Source organism: Panicum hallii, chromosome 9, assembly GCF_002211085.1.
Source record: "Panicum hallii strain FIL2 chromosome 9, PHallii_v3.1, whole genome shotgun sequence".
NCBI lineage: Eukaryota > Viridiplantae > Streptophyta > Magnoliopsida > Poales > Poaceae > Panicum > Panicum hallii.
This window is the reverse complement of record NC_038050.1, coordinates 63,326,194-63,344,203: the sequence shown is the minus strand read 5'-3', so window position 1 is coordinate 63,344,203 and position 18,010 is coordinate 63,326,194. Positions and strand designations below refer to the sequence as shown.

Sequence of the window (18,010 nt, the reverse complement as noted above, 5' to 3'; positions counted from 1 at the left end):
GCTATAGCTGTTCAACCACCAAATCTCACGCGTACCCGGCGAGCCAGCCTTTTGGCCAGATCAGTAGATCCAAGCTCCCGGTTTTCCTACCGCTAGCTGCGCCCCACGGTTTCGACAGAGACCGGAATTCTTTCCATCATCTAGAAAAAGTTGGGGTACTCCAAGGGAATTTACGTTCCGGCCACGACATGGTGCTCTACAGTTTGCTCCGCATGCGAGCGGTGGGAAGAACCGACGAAGACGACACGCGTTGCCGCGTTTCGCCGTAGTTCGGGGGTGAAGCAAGGCCCCTCCTGGATGGGGCGTTGTTATTGCTGTTTTCCACGATGTCCACAGGTTTTTCTTTTCGGGTCACGGTGTCCACAGATTCCATGCGTCCACTCTCAAAGCATAGTATCTGCTGTCCAATGTTTAAAAATCAAGCATAGCAATACAGACAGCATTATTTCTTTTAAAAACGAAAAGGAATCTAGAAAAGGGGATACCTGGCTCCTTGTGCCCGTGCCTCTGCTGGACAAACATCACCACGGGCAGTTTGGTTTAGGGGCATAAAAGACCCTGGGGGTGTTTAGATTGCAAGTTTGTATAATATTTGGAACTTTTTGCTACTGTAGCGTTTTCGTTTGTATATGACAAATTTTATCTAATTATGAACTAACTAGGCTTAAAAGATTCGTCTCGTGATGTACAATTAAACTGTGCAATTAATTATTTTTTTTTACATACATTTACTGCTCCATGCATGTGTCCCAAAATTGATGTGATGGAGAGAGAGTGTAAAAATTTAGAATTTGGAAGCGATCTCAACGGGGCCCCTGTTTAAAAATTTAAGCCGTTGCAGCTACCAACGTACACGTCACACCCTGGCATCCTCCTCGGTCCTCGCATCCCATTCCCAATTTCCCTTCGCCATCCCGCACAGCGGCAGCCCAGCTCGAAACGCAAGGAACCAAGCGCAACCCAACGCCAAGCTTGCGGACAGGCAGAACGCCACTGCGCCGCCTCGCTTCCGCTGCTGCTGCCTCCGTTACAAAAAAAAAAAAAAAATCCGCACCCATTCCATTTCACTGGAACCCCTGCTCCCTGCGATTCCGGCGTCCGCTCTTCGCTCGCGGGAATCGCCCGGAGCCCGCTGCGGCCTGCGGGATCACCGGCCGGGGCCTCGCGCTCGATTTCGGGGGTGGGGCAGCGGGCGGCGCGGCAACCCACCAAGCTGAGGTGTGAAGTTCTCCGTCCGAAGCCGCTCCGCAGAGCGCGAGGCGGGGCGATGGTGTTCGCGTCCAGGAAGGAGGAGGAGAGGAACGAGCGGATCGTGCGGGGGCTGCTCAAGCTGCCGCCGAACCGCAGATGCGTCAACTGCAACGGCCTCGTAAGGGCTCCATCTTTTTTCCGCCCTTCTGCGTGGCCCGTGGCTCGCTTGCTGCTTCTGATGAATCTGATCCGCGGCGACGCTCAATGCTTACTCGTCTCTGTGTGGCGTGGCCGTGACTCTGATCCAGGGGCCGCAGTACGTGTGCACCAGCTTCTGGACCTTCGTCTGCGTCTCCTGCAGCGGCATCCAGTGAGTGCTGCCTTGCCTTTTCCGCTCCTGTCACTGGATTCCGTATATGTGTAGTCATCCGTGTGTCTTGTTATTCATCGAGTACCAGCGATGCATTTCAGTTGTAGTATTCGACCGTTTCAGCATACTGCGCAAGTTTACAGGACTGCTCATCTGTTACTGCAATTAAAAAAACATTTAGTTGCTTTGTTAAATCTATCGAATTCGAGACTTTCTGAATAAGGATCGGGTTAGCTAGTTCCATTTGCGCATGCTGGTGTTCCGATCTCTTCTGTGATACTAACATATCGATGCACTTGTAGCCGGGAGTTCACGCACCGTGTGAAATCCGTCTCCATGTCCACGTTCAGCACGCCAGAGGTCGAGGCTCTCCAGAAGGGTGGGAACCAGGTGAAAGCAGTCTGCTGATTCCATTCTGCTGTTTGCGGCTAGGGGATGCCCTTTTGATTCATATGTTAACTCTTCAATCGGTTGATGCAGCGAGCCAGAGAATCGTTCTTGAAGGACTTTGATACCCAGAAAATGAGGCTACCTGATAGCAGGTAAAGAAGAATCTAGCCACTGTTATCTGTTGTGGTAATACATATCAAATACATGGTCTAACTAAAATCTATTGTTGCAGCAACATTGGCAATCTTAGGGAATTCATAAAAGCTGTTTATGTGGAGAGAAGGTATGCTGGTGGGAGATTTTCTGAAAGGCCTCCAAGAGATAAACAGGTAAATTTGGTTGGATCTTTGAAGTCTAGCTGTTATCTGCCTGAAAACTATCCTGTATCAGTCTGGGATTTTTACTGTCAGCGGATTCCGCAAGCCTACTTCTATATCTGTAGATGTCACTGAATACTCAAGGAGGTGTACCTGTGATTAAAGTTCAATTATGTTTTATTCATTAAGGAAAGTCTTCATATAATGTACCTTTCCTAGAATATGTGGCAGCAACGCGTCCTTCTAAACTCTTAAGTAAACTATATTCAATCTTTCAGAACCAAAAGGCCCATGAAGAAGAACATAGAAGGGCAAGCTCGTACCATTCATTTTCACAGAGCCCACCTTATGATTACCAGTATGAAGAGCAACGAAATGGCAAACAATCTGCATTTCTTAGTAGGAAACCTGGCTCAGATCGGGGGCTTGATGGGAAGATTTCTGGATTTGCTTACAGTTCACATAGCCTGCATGAGAGAATGTCTGAGGACAGATTTGCTGGTGAGAGTTGTGGATCAAGGACTTCCAACTTCTCAGGGTCAAGCATGAGTGATACAGTTAGAACTGCACCACAATCACCTAATTTTCCTGATAATGGGTGGTTCAGCGCCCCTGTGCTACAAGATCAATCAAATCAACAAAGTTCTTATGGACTCACCAGTTCACAGGTGGGTGGAGATGTATTTCCTTCTTGAAAACCATCAACTTTCATTTATTATTGCATTAAATAAATATTCTACTCTCTCTTTCAGATAACTATGTCAGCAGGAAACATAGATTCAATCTCTCCTAAATTAGGCAAGTCGAGCTTATCTGATTTGATTTTTGAGGATGATAATGTTCAAAGAACTCAGAAATCCGCAAACTCTGCTGCTCCAAGTTTCATAGCCTTTTCTGATGCTATTAGTGCCCCAAATCAAGATCACGTTAATTCCACAGCTGCTAAGAAACATGGAGTAACTACCTTGGAACAACCTATAGATCTGTTCGCAAATATGCCTACCGAAACTCTGTCAGCTGATAAAGTGATACCAGCAGCTGCAGCTCCGTCAATAGACAATTCTGGGTGGGCTACATTTGATACACCTCCAGAACAAAAGCAACCTTCAGTCACCGGGCTTTCTTATGTTGCTGCAACCAGCAACGATAAACAGGCTCTGAGTCATGATTTGTTTTCATTTGAATCAAATGATGAGCCAACATGGTTCCAGAGCTCTAAGGATAATGCTTCAGTTACCAATCAGTCTACTACTACATCTCCTGATACAGGCAGTTCTCAGGTGAGGAACATTTTCCTTGACCTAGGTTCGCTCTTCCTACATGTGTTCTTAATAAAATGAAGTTGGCGTGTGCTCCTTTTGAAATGTTTGAAAACATTTTCTTCTTATGAAGGGGCTGATGCATTATGAAGTTCTGCTATAAACTTAGTCTTGTGCTTCAAATATTATGTTGAATTTTCAACTTTCTCTTCTACACCACCCTTGGAGTGTTTTCAATGCTTCCAGTGCTAGCACACAGTACACTGCTGAGGGAGATCTATCATTAATGACCTCTAAATTGCAAGTTCCTAAGGGGCTGGTGGATGAAAATGTTTCTCAGATGTTAAATCATGAATTTCATGAAGTGATTTATTTTCTTTCTGCCAATATGTTGTTAGGTTATTTTTTGTTCTAACTCATATTGTGGTTGTTTTTATTTGTAGCTCTGGCATTCATTCGATGATGTTGATGGGGTTGTTTCTCATGATCAATGCTATGCTCAACCACAAAATGATGACCACAGGAATGTTGTGAACATATCCCTTTCAACCAGCAACCCATTTATGTGCTCTGTAGTTTCAAAGGTATACCTTTTCCTCTGCCTTTTTTTATGGTATCAATAAACCAGCAAGTTATTTCCTTCCATTTAGGAATCTCATGATGATGATCCCCATGAAGTATTAATGGATGGATTATCACCTAATACATTACTTGCTGCTTCCGCACAGCCATCTGTGGTATCTGCCATTCTTTAAGTGATATGGCTTCTATAGTTCCTATGCCATTTAGATTTTGGTATATAGTTCCTCTCACGATTTATTTTGGGCTTATAGATTACCTCTTATTTTATAGGAGGGAACCTCTACTGAGCATACGCCACTGAATCCATTTGATCTTCCATTTGACACTCATTCGGGGACCCCTGATCTGGTATCCTAATGCCATATTTTCCCTTCCATTGATGGAGTTTTTCTTGGGTTGATCAAATTTTTTTTATGCTTACCTTCCACAAAGTGGTTTCTCTAGATGACCCCAGTAGCCAGCAGAATCTCGCAAACTGTAAAATGCAGCGCCAATATAGCCTAAAGCATTTCCCTGCTGTATAATACTATATATGCTGTGCCTGGTAGTCTGCAAATCGGTAATGGTCTAGAACATTGTTGATATATGTTTGCAACAGCTGAAAGTCATGCCATAGTCATGTGTCTTCAGCACAAACAGCTTATTGTCAAAGGTCTGATAGTATAGAAATTAAGAAAATTAACAACTCAATCATACAACATCACAATTGGTGGTGACTCTTGAAGTCCGACCAATTCCAGAGTTGTATTTTACTTGCACCAGTCATGTCTGAGTACACATAAGCAGATATAGCTGTGACGGGGATCAGATGGTAGTTAGAATAGTTAGAATTGTGTAACTGTAGAAGTTGACTGTATTCCAGAATATTCTTTTATAGATAAACCTAGGTACAGCCTACTGCTGCAGATTTCATATCATTATACCTGTGGACCTGTGCTGCGATCCCATAGTTTATTCGGTGATTTAAGAACAAATCATAACCTTACTTTAAAATTCGATCCTACTCCTGCAGTCTGTATCCAGTGATGCGCAACATGGCCTACTCCAAGTTCCTGACATGCTCCATCTTTTGCAGTTCATGGACATGAGTTCATTGCAAGAGGCCTTGCCTAATCCAGATCTCCCAACTTTCCTCGATGGTTTACCTGAAACATGGTTCTCCAGCAGTTCTCGAGCTTATGTTCCATCAGCATCACATGGTATGCTTTCCTGGACAGCATATATCAACGATCATCTTTCTAATGTTCACACCAAGGCCACCCAGGTATAACCGTAACAACATGTGCATGTTTCAGGAGGACTACCGTGCCTTGTCGAGCAGGCCCCAAACTCTCCGCTGCGGTAAATCACTCTATCCTGCTGCCTGCTTCAGTGTGATCCATCGATCGTTATTCAAGATACTCACTGAGACCAAGCTTTGTTGATTCAGGAACATACCATTACCAGTGGGCACTGCATCGACAGGAAATCCTTTTGCATAGAGGGTGGGGACAGAGAATGTTCATGTTGTTTTAGTTCAGTGAGCTTAGAGCTAGGCATCCGATAGGGCCGCCAGAGTTAAATGGAGGAATATTGAGCAATTATAAGGTTTCTGCTGGTGCGTGGAATGTGTATGTTCTTTGTCCACTTCATGTACTCTAAAAGTTAAAATGAACAGGCTGGTTCATTGAGATTGTTCCCAACATCGTCAGAGGATGATTCACACAAGAGTTGTTCAGACTACCGGGCGTCCTGGTAACATCTCACTCTCCGCCGCGCGCCACTGCAGCCCGGCCAGCTGAGCCTCCCAGTCAGCGAACCCCGCGCGCCGCTCCTGCGCTTCGGGTCGGGCAGCACCTCGTAGGCCTCTCACGCCCGCCATGAAGCGGTCGACGCCGCCTGGGTACGCGTCCGGGTGCCACCACCGCCCGGCGCGCCGGTACGCCGCCTTGATCTCCTCGGGCCCCGCCATCTCCTCCACCGCCACCTCGTACATCGTCGCCGCCGCCCTCGACGACGGAGAGAACGGGCGCATCATTCAGAAGCCTTTTTTTTATATATAGTAATCATTCAGAAGCTTGGAACCCTGCTTCACGGTGCTGTACAACGCCATACGTTATCCGCGTCCGCCGCCTCCTGCCATGCGTCGCTGGAGCTGCCAAGCCGTGGCCTTCCGTTGCATCTGTAATTCTGTATGTAGTAGCTAAGTTCAGTGGCTATGGCAACCTTCACTACCTGGGGATCCATGGCTGCACTGGAATCAACCCAGGATGTGCTGCGGACACTGGAGCTAATGCCTCTTGTCACCCCGAATGAGGCAATGAGTTGTAACAAATTATATGATTTCAGTTGAAGATAAGAAACTGAATACATTACCATCATCTTATCTCTAGAAAAGTCATCACTGAAGAAAAGTTCAGACGCTTGCATCAGCAATCATCGCACGACTTTCTCCAGTTGCTGCAACCTGCATATATGTTTTCCTTCACTCCAATATATCGTCACAGAATAACAGTTGATCAGAACATTCACGCAGGAGCAGAAGTGTCCATCAGCAACTAAGACTGAAGATTGAGCTTATTGAATTGAACATGGCTTCACCGAAGAAGTCCTTTGTTTTTTAATATGTCCGACAATGGCACTCCAAATGCAGCTACATGACTATAGTTGAAGAACTCGATGACTGTTGCAACTGAATGGCGCCAGCAGTGATGGCGTCCTCAGAGATCAGGGCACCAGATAAGGCCCCTCCGATCATTGCATTCTTCTGCAGGGGTACCAGAACACCCAGAGGATTAATGAATGCCGAAGATTCGTTCAAACCATTCATTGAGTATCTCGATATTAACTTGTGATATTCATTGAAACATCTTAGCCTAAATTTATCAAGGTCTACACAAGTAGGCATGTAACTTTTCCCGCAAAATGCAGGCACATAAAACTCTATGACATAGTGTTCAAATAACAACAATAAAAATGAAAGATTCACATTCAGTTAATCCTTACCCAGTCACTGACTCACTGTGACCACAGACCCTTTTAACTATCGTACACCATGCCTACTTAAACTCCAGCAACAGTACCTGCGTAATAGACACACAAATATCTGAATTACTCAGAGCGTAAAAGAAGAAGGGAAAGAAGTCAATGCATTTATTTGAGTTTGCAACAACAAATTTTACAAACCACTTCAATTAGTTACCCCAGAGAGCACCTTCCTTGCACATTTTCTTAAGGTGCATAGATATTCAGAAAAGAAAACATATTAGTGCAATGCAAACAGGTACTTACTTTATGAAGAAATAAACCCACAGATACACAAGCTGACAAATAGAATAATGCATTTTTCACTGGCTCACATCTGCCAAAAGCAGAGATACTGAATCTAAATGACAGCAGGTAGCATGGAGAAGTTGCAATAATTCTTGGTTACCAACTCATATGCACCAACAGACACATGAACATTTACGAATCGGATGCAATTATCAAGTATAAGAGCATAAGAACAGGTTCACAATCACAAATTAAACAAAAAATATATATAAATATTCAGCAATAGAAAAGAAATAATAAAGAAGGAGAAGAGGGATACGGATCAAGCCGAATGAAGCAGAGAAGCAGTGTATCGTCGAGGAAACTGGAGCAGACATAGAAGCCGAAGGAAGATTGGTAAGCTGAACAACAGGATGTAGCGGAGAGGTCCAGCCGGAGCCGGGGCCGGGGAAGAAGTGATCGCTGTTGGTGAGTTCGAAGCCGACCTGTAGATGTAGAGGGTAGCGGCAGCATTCTGGTGGATGAAGGTGGGGACGACGGCTCCATTGAGGCAGATAAAGTAATGCGTCAGCGAAGGTGAGTGGAAGCAGAGACACGGCATAGATTTGTACGGGTGAACACGGCTCACGACGCTATATAGCAGAGAAAAGAACATTTCAATCAGGAGAGCTCGACGGCGAGATTGGAGATTCCTGCCGAGCTGCCATGGCGGACAAACGGCGGCGGTGACTGGTGAGTCACAGGCCCTCTCCAACTTGGGGCAGCTCGACATCCAGGGGCGGAGAAGGGAGGACGAAGGCGAGCATAGAGGATTTTGCGGAGGAGCACCAGACGGGGCAGCTGCGCATCTCCGAAGAATCCGGCGGCGGACGCGAAAGCCATTGGCCAAAGCAACTATTGTTAAATATTTGGATCGCGACTATTAATCACGCTCCGAATCAGGAAAGTTACTGTAAATATTCGGATCGCGATTATTAATCACGATCCAAATAAGGGGTAATATGTAAAATTTCTCCCTCTCCACCTCCGCCGCCGGCGATCCACAGCCGACTTTGACGGCGAGGCCGCGGGGTTTCCTCCTGACGGAGACCACCCTAAGCTCCTCCAACTCTTCACCGCTTCGGAAGCGGACACGCCAGCGCAAGCATGGATCGGGCGGGCGCTCCCATCCTGTTCGCCACCGCCTTGCGTCGGAGCAGAGAATCGAGACGGACGGCGACGGGCGCATCATCTAGAAAACTTGGAGCCCTCGCTGCGCAGCGCTTCATGGTGCTGCACAGCACCATACGTTATCTTGCGTCCGCCGACTCCTACCATTGGAGCTGCCAAGCCGTGGTCTTTCGTTGCGTCTGTCGTAGCTGAGAATCCATGGCCACCTTCACTCCCCATGTATGCAATGAAATATACCCAAGGATGTGACATGGACAGTGTAGCTAATTACTAGCTCGTTTCATCCCTAAAGAAAAGTTCAGAATTCGGACACCTGCTGACCATGAAGAAACATTTGCTCCAGCAATCATCGCACACAGGACTTTTCTCCCAAGTTGCTGCAACTTGCATATATATTTTCCTTCGCTCCAAATTATCATCACGAGTCACAGTTGATCAGTACAGTCACGGAGTAAAAGTGATGATCAGAAACCGAGACTGAAGATGGACTGATAGAGCTTATTGAGCTGAATATGGCTTCACCGAAGAAGTCCTTACCTCTTTTAAGTACGACAACGGCATTGCAGATGCAGTTCCATAACTAAATGAGGTAGTTGACGAACTCAACGGCAAGTTGCAGCTTGCAACCGCGTCAGCGGTCATGGGGTCCTTGATAATCTTGTCTCTGGTTGTTGCTGGCACCCAGAGATCAAGCACCAAATAACTAGGTAAGGCACCTCCGATCATCTCATTCTTCTGCAGCGCACCAGAATACAAGAGGGTTAACGAACACTGAAAGATGGACTCAAAATATCCACGGAATGCCTCAGCTTTCACTTGTGCTATATATAGAAAAATCTTAGCCAAAGTTTAATAAGTTCTGCACTCTAAAATTCAAGTGGGCATGCAACTTTTTCCCCAACATGCAGGCACATAAATCTACCAAAGGGTGTGATGCGGACCCTGGAGCTGATGCCTCGTTTCACCCCCAAGGAGGCAACCAAAACAAATTGTCTGATGTCGGTTGACGAACCTGAAGGGCACTATCATCATTTTATTTCTAGCAATGTCAACATCGAACAAAAAAAAAAGTTGAGACACTTGCTGATAGTACAGAAATTAAGAACTCAAATCATACAACATCACAACTGGTGGTGGCTCTTGAAGTCCAGCCAGTTTTCAGAGTTGTATTTTACTTGCCCTAGTCATGTCTGAGTATACAAGAGATATAGCTGTGACCGGATCAGATGTTAGTCAGAACAGTTAGAATTGTTTAGACTGTAGAAGTTGACTCTATTTCGGAATATTCTTTTATAGATACGACCTAGTTACAGCCTACTGGCAGATTTCAGATCATTTCACCTGTGGCCCTGTGCTGTGGTCGGATAGTTTATTCGGTGACTTAGAACTAAACGTAACCTTACTTTAAAATTCGACCCTACTCCTGCAGTCTTATCCAGTGATGGCCAGCATGGCCAACTTGCCACCAACATCTTGGACTACACTTGCGGTCAAGTTCCTGACACGCTCCATCTTTTGCAGTTCATGGACGTAACTTCATTGCAAGAGGCCTTGCCTAATCCAGATCTGCCTGCTTTCCTCGATCGTTTACTTCAAACATGGTTCTCCAGCTCCAGTCAGTTCGTGTGCTTATGTTCCATCGGCGTCACATGGTATGCTTTCTTGGACAGCATCTATCAACGGTTATCTTTCTACTGTTCACACCAAAAGCCACTAACAATCTGTGCATGTTCAGGTGGACTACCTTGCCTTGTCGAGCTGGCCCCGAACTCCCCGCTGCGGTAAATTACTCTATACTGCTGACTGCTGGTGTGATCCATCAGTCGCTATTCAGGCTACTCACTGAGACCAGCTTTCTTGATTCAGGAACATACCGGTTGGCACTGTTTCAACAGAAAATCCTTTTCCAGGGTTAAAATGGAGGAGTATTTAGAATTATAAAGGTTTCCGCTGGTGCGTGGATCGTGTATGTTCTCTGTCCACTTGATGTACTCTAAAATAAACGGGATGGTTCATTGAGATTATTCCAACTTGCGTCAGAGGATGGATGATTCACACCAGAGTTGTTCAGACTGCTGGGCGTCCTGGTACATCCCACCCTCTGATAGCTATCTTTCAGAAGCTTGGAGCCTTCGACGCGCAGAGCTCCCCCCTTGGAGCTGCCAGGCCGTAGCCTTTCGTGGCATCTGTCGTAGGCTTGTGGCTGAGAGTCCATGGCAATGGCAACCTTCAATCCCTGAGGATCCATGGCTGCACTGAAATCTACCAAAGGATGTGATGTGGACGCTGGAGCTAATGCCTCATTTCACCCCCAATGTGGCAACCAAAACAAATCGTCTGATGTCTGTTGCGTGTTGACGATCAGAAATTGGACTTTGGAGGGTATTATCATCATTTTATTTCTAGCAATGTCAACACTGAAAATAAAGACACTTGCTGATAGCATAGATTTTTTTTTAAAAAAAATAGCAACCCAATCATATAACATCACAATTGGTGGTGACTCTTAAAGTCGCACCGATTTCCAAAGTTGTATTTTACTTGCACCAGTCATGTCTCATTATACTAAGTAGATATAGCTGTGACCGGGATTAGATTGTAGTCAGAATTAGAATAGTTAGAATTATTATGTGGTTGTACGAGTAGACTGTATTCTAGAATATTCTTTTATAGATAAAACCTAGTTACAGCCTACTGATGCAGATTTCGGATCCTTATACCTGTTTATTTGGTGATTTAGAACAAATCATAACCTCACCTAAAATACGATCTTATTCCTGCAGTCTATATCTTGTGATGGCCAGCATGGCCGACTTGCCGCCAATATCCCGGACTACACTTGCTATCAAGTTCCTGACGCGCTCCATCTCTTGCAGTTCATGGACGTAACTTCATTGCAAGAGGCCTTGCCTGTTCCAGATCTGCCAGCTTCCCTTGATGGCTATGTTCCATCGGCATCACATGGTATGATTTCCTGGACAGCATCTATCAACGATTATCTTTCTAGTGTTCACATCAAAGCCACTAACAACCTGTGCAAGTTCAGGTGGGCTACCTTACCTTGTCGAGCATGCCCCCAAACTCCCCGCTGCGGCTCTGCCCTGCTGCCTGCTTCAGTGCAATCCATCACTCATTACTCAGGCTACTCGATGAGTTCGGCTTTGTTGATTCAGAAACATACCTGTTGGCACTGTATCGAGTATATCGACAGGAAATCCTTTTACATAGAGAGTGGTGACAGAGAATGGTCATGTTGTTTGAGTTCAATGAACTTAGAGCTAGGCATTTCGTGAGAGCCCGGATGAAGCCATGGTATTCGATAGCGCCTCCAGGGTTACAATTACAATGGAGGAGTATTTAGAATTATAAAGGTTTCCGCTGGTGCGTGGATTGTGTGGATTCTCTGTCCACTTCATGTACTCTAAAATAAACGGGATGGCTCGTTGAGAAATTCCGACTTGCGTCAGGGGAGGGGATGACTCACGCCAGAGCTGTTCAGACCGCCGAGCGTCCTGGTACATCCCACTCTTTGATAGCTACGATTCGGATGAGTTCAGCTCCTGCGGAGGATATGCTCGAAACCCATTCGGGTGACGGCCTCGTCTCGCTTTCTAGAGCACAGCCATGGCAAGTAGGCAGCCCAGTGGGCTGCCTGTGCCGCTGCGTGACTGTGTCGGCTGCGGGCATGTCGGCTGGCTGGATGGCTCTGGATCACAGATCCAGTTGTCGTTTGGCTTTCTTTATAGTGCTGGGTTTTCTTTATAAGATCTTTACAGTGCTGTTTCAAGCATCCTGAAGATATGTAGGTTTGATGGTATAGTAATCGAAGTTTGATCGGGTTGCCGTTTCTGAAATAATGCTGCACAACAGTGTCGATTTGTGAACCAATTTGGGTAAAAGAGAGTCCGAACTTCAAATTTGACCCTATTGCACCTGAAAGGGTCTGAGAAAATGTTTACTACTTCTGTACACCGTATTTACAAACAGCAAACAGCGCGATGGTGAAACTGAAGACGAACGCTGTCGAAGCGGGAAACAAGAAAGAGGAAAAATACGACTACGACGCCACCCCTACGGCCTACCGGGACTGGTGCGCGGCGGCCCGGCGCATCCTGCTGCCCCACGTCTCCGCGCCGGCGCGGCCGCGCCGCTCCGCCGCGCGCCACTGCAGCCCGGCCAGCTGCGCCTCCCAGTCGGCGAACCCCGCGCGCCGCGCCTCGGCGCCGCCGCCGCAGCGAAGCTGGATGTCGTAGCCGCGCCTGCGCTCCGGGTCGGACAGCACCTCGTAGGCCTCCCGCGCCGCCATGAAGCGGTCGGCGCCGCCGGGGCACGCGTCCGGGTGCCACCGCCGCGCCGCGCGCCGGTACGCCGCCTTGATCTCCTCGGGCCCCGCCGTCTCCTCCACGGCCAGCACCTCGTACATCGTCGCTGCCGCCGCCCTCGACGCCGGCGCGGCCACAGCCGACACCCGCACCCGCGTCCGGCGCTGGCACCTGGCCCCGCCGCCGAAGTAGCCCGCGCCCACGGGCCTCGCGCACACCGAGCTCATTCTCTGATCCTCCTCCCTTCCGCTGCGGGGGGCTCAGCCCAACCGAGAAAGTGATGGGCGCGACGTGTAAGCTAGCAGCTCGCTACGGATGAAGCAAAAGCAATCGCGTCTCGCGCTGGCTCCGCAACCGTGGCGACGAAAGGCCGCGGACCTGCCGCTTATATAGCGCGCGCGGCGGGGAGCGTGTCGTCAGCGACGAAGGTCGGAGGCCTTCTCTGTTCTGGAAGGGGCGGAGACGTTATTTTGTTTGACGCGCTAAGCTATCTTGATCTAGATGTTACTGCTGGTTGGCAATCCCTGTTTCCGTTTGTGCCGCGGCGGTTTGCTTGGAATTGTTCTCCACCTGGGCTTCTAGAGGAAGAGGATGGTTTGGCGCGCGCGCGCGACCGACAGAAGAGGGGGGACGGGACACCGACGTGCTGTGCGGCTGTGCCGTGTGCGTCGCTTCTAGATTTCTGGCTTTTTGTCCCTGGAGATCTGCTCGTTGACCCGATGCCTTGTAAAGTGCGCTCGAACCCGTGATTGCTTTGTTCTTGGCGAGAACTTCTTGCCACCATGTCCTGCCGACGCGCGGGGTGATTCAGTCCGACTCCAACCGGAGGAAAAAGGCAGGCACATCAGTACGGGGGACGAGTACGAAAGTAGCTTAATTTTAAATATAGTAGGACTAGGTTTCCTAATTTGAAATACGAGAATGGTAAAAGTATCACCATCAATAGCTCTCAAATCAGATTCTCTATCTCTTCTCGAGCAAGAGCTCCCTCTATTTTCTGAGAATTAGTTTTTTAATCTCAACTCCAGCAGCCCTCTTCTTTTAATCAAAAAGTGTGATCCATTTATCAGTAGATAGGGGGCTCCCTAGAGACCCTACAGAAAAAAAAAGGATGGAGGAAAAGATTTGGAAGCCTCCACAAAATGGGAGCTTAAATAGAGAGTCTGCTGGAGTGTTGTTTTTTCATTCCACCCTCCAAATTTAAGATGGAGGTTTATTTAGAGGGTATGTTGGATTGGAGTTGCTCTAACTCCAGCAATGCTCTCCAAACTAGACCATCTACTTTTGTTAAGTAGGGGCTCTCCTTATTTTTTGAGGACTTGATTTTTTTTTTCCTTCAACTTTAGCAAGGATCTTTAAATCTAAGCCCTTACTTCCTTCTGATATGTGGAGCCTATTTGTCACGTCTCCTCTTTTTTTTCCACTTTGCCTCTCCTTTTCTTTAGCTGCCAGCACGAACGTTGGCAGGAGGGGCGGCCGGCTCGCGCGGCGCCGGAAGGTAGGGGCTGGGCAGAGCTCGATTCGCGTGGCGCCGACGGGAGGGGCGGTCTGAGCTCGGCCGGGCGCACCGGCGCGCAGATGGCGCACGGCGCCGACAGGCAGGGGCTTGCCGGAGTTCGGCTCGCACGTCGCCGACGGGATGGGTGGCCAGAGCTCGGGCTTGGTGCACCGGCCCACGAAGGGCAGGCGGAGCTTGGTTCGTGCGACGCGGCTCGAGCGCGTGGGTCAACGAGCGCAGGGCGCGCGGCGCAGCTAGGTGGAGGGCGGCCGGAGCTTAGGACGTGTAGCGCTGCTAGGTACAGGGGAAGTGGCGGTGAGGCAGCATGCGAGGGGGCACGCCGCGACGCGACGTGGAAGGTGCTACGCAGCATGAGGCAGCAGAGCATGCGCTTGGGAGGAAAAAAAGAAGAGGCAATTAGTGGGGCCCACAAATGTATGGCTCCCAGAGAGTAGAGACCCGCCAACCCTCAGGATGGATCGGAAGATTTGGAGACCTCCTCATCTTAGAGGGTCAAGTAGAGAGCGTGCTGTTGTTAAATATTTTTTTACTTCATCCTCTAAATTTAGAGTTTGTTGCAGTTGCTATAAGGGTATATAATTTTTTCCGCTAGAAGGGGTCTAAAATGGACCGTGGCCACGGCTACTAACTTACCTCGTGACGTCGACGCAAGAGGATTTGCGGACCTGCCGGTGACACGTGAAACGGTAAACATGAGAACTGATTTTCTTTATGAGCAAAGCGAGATTGTTTCTATCATGCATGTGCGGAATGAATCGTTGGCTGAGGATCGCTATTTCAAATAATGGGTCAGATTTGCACAGCTCTCTGTCTCCGAGATCCACGTTGGATATGTAGTTTCTTGATTAAATTAAAATAGTTTAAATATTTATATTTAGTCTAAACTGTAAATAAAGTTGTTCATATATATAATTCCTCCTGACCTGAACTCAAGATCTAGTTAAATTCGGAGCTAACAATACCTAGTTCAAAGAGATCCATATATTTTTGAATCTAGAGCTCTGACGAAGAAGACTAATTATTAATAACTATCGTTGAGTATTGTAGTGGGTGGTCTAGGTGTGATAATCGATCTCGAAGCTGCATGAGATAAACCTTTTGTGTTCGGAGTTTTAGATTAAAGGTTGTTTAATGAGGAAGAAAATCTGCTTCTAGATCCATAGAAGGTGGCAGATCTAGATCGTGGTGGAGAGTGATTGCTTGCTTGCTAGGGGCGTGGTTGAGCTCCCAACCCCATGCACCTATTCCTAAAAGAAAAAAAAAAAGAGAATAGAATCCTATGTAGCCACCTTAGTCTTAAGTGAATGCAATAGCTTTTGAAATAATTTTTGAGATATCTAGAACCACGGAAGGTTGAACAATATTTAGACTAGCGTGGCCATTTTGTCAGACACAAAACACAACAATTTGACATGCGATGATGGCCTCGATCGATGAGGACCATTGACAACAAGGTTCATGGAGGTCATCATCATCTGTTTGAGCGAGAATGCTACTACAATTTGACCAGCGACAACAGTCTCAATGAGGATCAGTAAGAGAACGCGGTCGGCGCAGAACACCTTGATAAATTTTCAACACTCAACATAAAAAAAAAAAGATGTCTCGTAGCCCACTAATTCTTTGCTACCCAGCTATTGCCGATTGTTTATTTTTTTTTACTTTTACCTCGACGTCACGGGGAAAACCTAATTATTGTCACCTCCGGCACGCCGCGTGCACATCTTAAAAAGGGCACAGCGCTGGGTAAGTAAGTCTACGTGCGGCCGTCGCACAGTCAACGGAGAGGATCGGATCCGGTGGGCTGCCGGTCGAATCAGACAACGTACAGTCAGATTGATCAGTCGCTGCCGGTGGCCCTTGGATAGTTTTCCACTCCGCGTCATCTATCCCTTGTTTGTTTACCGTACGTGGTTTTGTTTGGATCGGTCTCGCTGGTTGTCCGATCCAGTGAGATTCTAGATGCACAGTCTCCGATCCCCTGCACTAGTTTCTAGTGAGATGTACTGTGTAGATATGTAAGTAGTGGTTGTGAGATTCTCTTTTTCTAGCCTGGAGGATTGTGACCTCGTATATATACGATGTGGAAATTAAACAAACCCTTCTAGATCGATTGGACCGGCCGGCCGGTATGCGACCGCGCGCGCATATGGGTGGCCTACCGAGCGTTGGCTCGACAGAGAATTCGGTGACGACCGGGGAGGTCTACGCGAAAGCGACGTGTTTCTAGACGATCGAGATCGAGGTTTGGAGCCGTCGCTTTATTTTCTGCCACTGCCCGATCGACGACGACTTGCCGGGTAAGCTTGAACACACACACGTCCATTGATGATCCTTGTTTTAGGTAGGCGATTATTAGGCGCCGACTGGCTCATTGATCATCGTGAGTTGCTCGTGGCCGGCAGGGGGTGCCTGCATGACGGCGGCGTTTGTGGTCAACATGTGCGGATCAATCAGAACCCAGAAAGCAACAACAGTGAACGAAATTCAGCGTTCACTTATTGATCAAAGCAGTTCACTCGCTTGCGCTGCAATAGTACTCTATTTTTCAACGCTGCTGCTATCTTCGATCGCATTAACGAGCTCTGCTTACAGCCATACAATACACGCACGCTTGCGTGTGTTTGGGTAGTAACTTAACATCAAGCGAGACCAACGCATGCAGTACGTATCTATCCTCGCGATCGCGTCATCACCATCGCTAACGAGCCTTGGATTGCACGGAGAGTATGTAGCCACAAGCTAGCGGAGCAAAACGTCAAAGGCCGCTGTACCTCGTTGATCCGACCATCCCGGCCAGTGAAGGAGCTATCGACAGATGCCATCTCGGCACGTGTCGTCACGTCATCTACAGGTGTGCTTAAGCACAATGGATCGGAGTCACTAATTGTTCATGCATATATGCTTATATATAAAGTAATTTGACCACTTCATTTCTCAAAAAAAAAAGACCACTTACAGTTGAGGAGTGCACGCTTCCACCTACACTGGGCGATACCTGGTGAGCCGTACGGCGAACGAATAGCTTCCGCGCGCATGACTGCTACATTGAGAAATATATCCGGGCCTACCGCCGGCCCCTCTTTATATAATACTCACTCCGTTTTAAATTATTAGTCGTTTCATAATTTAAGTTTTTATTTACATAGACAGCTACTTTAGTCTTGATTAGCCTAAGTTTTCATCTGCCGGCGTCAAATAAACAAAAAACGGAGGTAGTATATGCTAGTACATATCATCAGAGGGGCATAAAAAATGGCTATGGAATTCATGAATAAATGGTTATGGAAAAGTAGCTAGTACAAAGACAGATAGCGTGTGCTCGATCAAGCATCTGCTAGACTCAACTTGAAATTCCCATATGTTGTTAGCTTTTATGATGTTTTTAAGATTGGCAGAAATATCTACTCCTTTGCATTTGAGACTTGGGAGTAAAGCCCATTTGTGGCTGGGCTGGTGTTCCAGGCCAGGTATTTCGCTGCTCTAGGCCCAACCCGGCTGAGAGAGATCCTTTTGTGTTTGATCAGTACGTAGGTTGCAAGTCTAATTGCAGCTACACCTACATTTATCAATTATCATCTGTCTTTCTTATAAATTTAGGTAACTACTCGATAATTTAGGATTTTTTTTCCTAGATA

The 18,010-nt window shown here is 47.3% G+C and overlaps 2 protein-coding genes and 2 long non-coding RNA genes across 8 annotated transcripts; 1 reads left to right on the top strand and 3 right to left on the bottom strand.

Moving 5' to 3' along the window:
- Positions 1-875: 875 nt before the first annotated feature.
- On the top strand, positions 876-5,779 carry LOC112876937 (probable ADP-ribosylation factor GTPase-activating protein AGD14). Of its 3 annotated transcripts, XM_025941115.1 has the most exons (13): positions 876-1,369; positions 1,500-1,561; positions 1,864-1,951; positions 2,042-2,103; positions 2,184-2,280; positions 2,547-2,936; positions 3,021-3,548; positions 3,971-4,111; positions 4,178-4,264; positions 4,380-4,457; positions 5,185-5,308; positions 5,405-5,450; positions 5,539-5,779. In XM_025941115.1, exons 1-13 carry the CDS (start codon positions 1,268-1,270, stop codon positions 5,588-5,590), a joined length of 1,857 nt encoding a protein of 618 aa, XP_025796900.1. In that variant the 5' UTR covers positions 876-1,267; the 3' UTR covers positions 5,591-5,779. The 3 variants fall into 3 exon arrangements, with proteins under 3 accessions (XP_025796900.1, XP_025796903.1, XP_025796902.1); XM_025941117.1 differs by lacking the exon at positions 4,178-4,264 and having other exon boundaries at positions 878-1,369; XM_025941118.1 differs by lacking the exons at positions 4,178-4,264; positions 4,380-4,457 and having other exon boundaries at positions 877-1,369.
- On the bottom strand, positions 5,754-9,059 carry LOC112876938. 3 transcript variants are annotated; one of them, XR_003225405.1, is made up of 4 exons: positions 7,275-9,059; positions 7,095-7,171; positions 6,465-6,855; positions 5,754-6,278 (listed from the first exon to the last, which is right to left on the bottom strand). It is a non-coding gene; the product is annotated as an uncharacterized LOC112876938 (long non-coding RNA). The 3 variants fall into 3 exon arrangements; XR_003225404.1 differs by having other exon boundaries at positions 7,095-8,737; positions 8,845-9,059; XR_003225403.1 differs by having other exon boundaries at positions 7,095-9,059.
- Positions 9,060-11,220: 2,161 nt separating this feature from the next.
- Positions 11,221-11,851, bottom strand: LOC112876939. Its single transcript, XR_003225406.1, has 3 exons — positions 11,713-11,851; positions 11,587-11,639; positions 11,221-11,505 (listed from the first exon to the last, which is right to left on the bottom strand). It is a non-coding gene; the product is annotated as an uncharacterized LOC112876939 (long non-coding RNA).
- A 568-nt stretch (positions 11,852-12,419) lies between these two features.
- Positions 12,420-13,260, bottom strand: LOC112876601 (chaperone protein dnaJ 20, chloroplastic-like). Its single transcript, XM_025940744.1, has one exon. The coding sequence runs from the start codon at positions 13,078-13,080 to the stop codon at positions 12,610-12,612; it is 471 nt and encodes a 156-aa protein (XP_025796529.1). The 5' UTR covers positions 13,081-13,260; the 3' UTR covers positions 12,420-12,609.
- Positions 13,261-18,010: the final 4,750 nt, after the last annotated feature.

Bases quoted from the DNA above. Each gene is read 5' to 3' on its own strand.
- LOC112876937 (XM_025941115.1), top strand. From the start codon at position 1,268: ATGGTGTTCGCGTCCAGGAAGGAGGAGGAGAGGAACGAGCGGATCGTG. The intron at 4,112-4,177 runs GTATACCTTTTC...CCTTCCATTTAG, and splicing joins TGTGCTCTGTAGTTTCAAAG to GAATCTCATGATGATGATCC. The intron at 4,265-4,379 runs GTATCTGCCATT...CTTATTTTATAG, and splicing joins CTTCCGCACAGCCATCTGTG to GAGGGAACCTCTACTGAGCA.
- LOC112876601 (XM_025940744.1), bottom strand. From the start codon at position 13,080: ATGAGCTCGGTGTGCGCGAGGCCCGTGGGCGCGGGCTACTTCGGCGGC.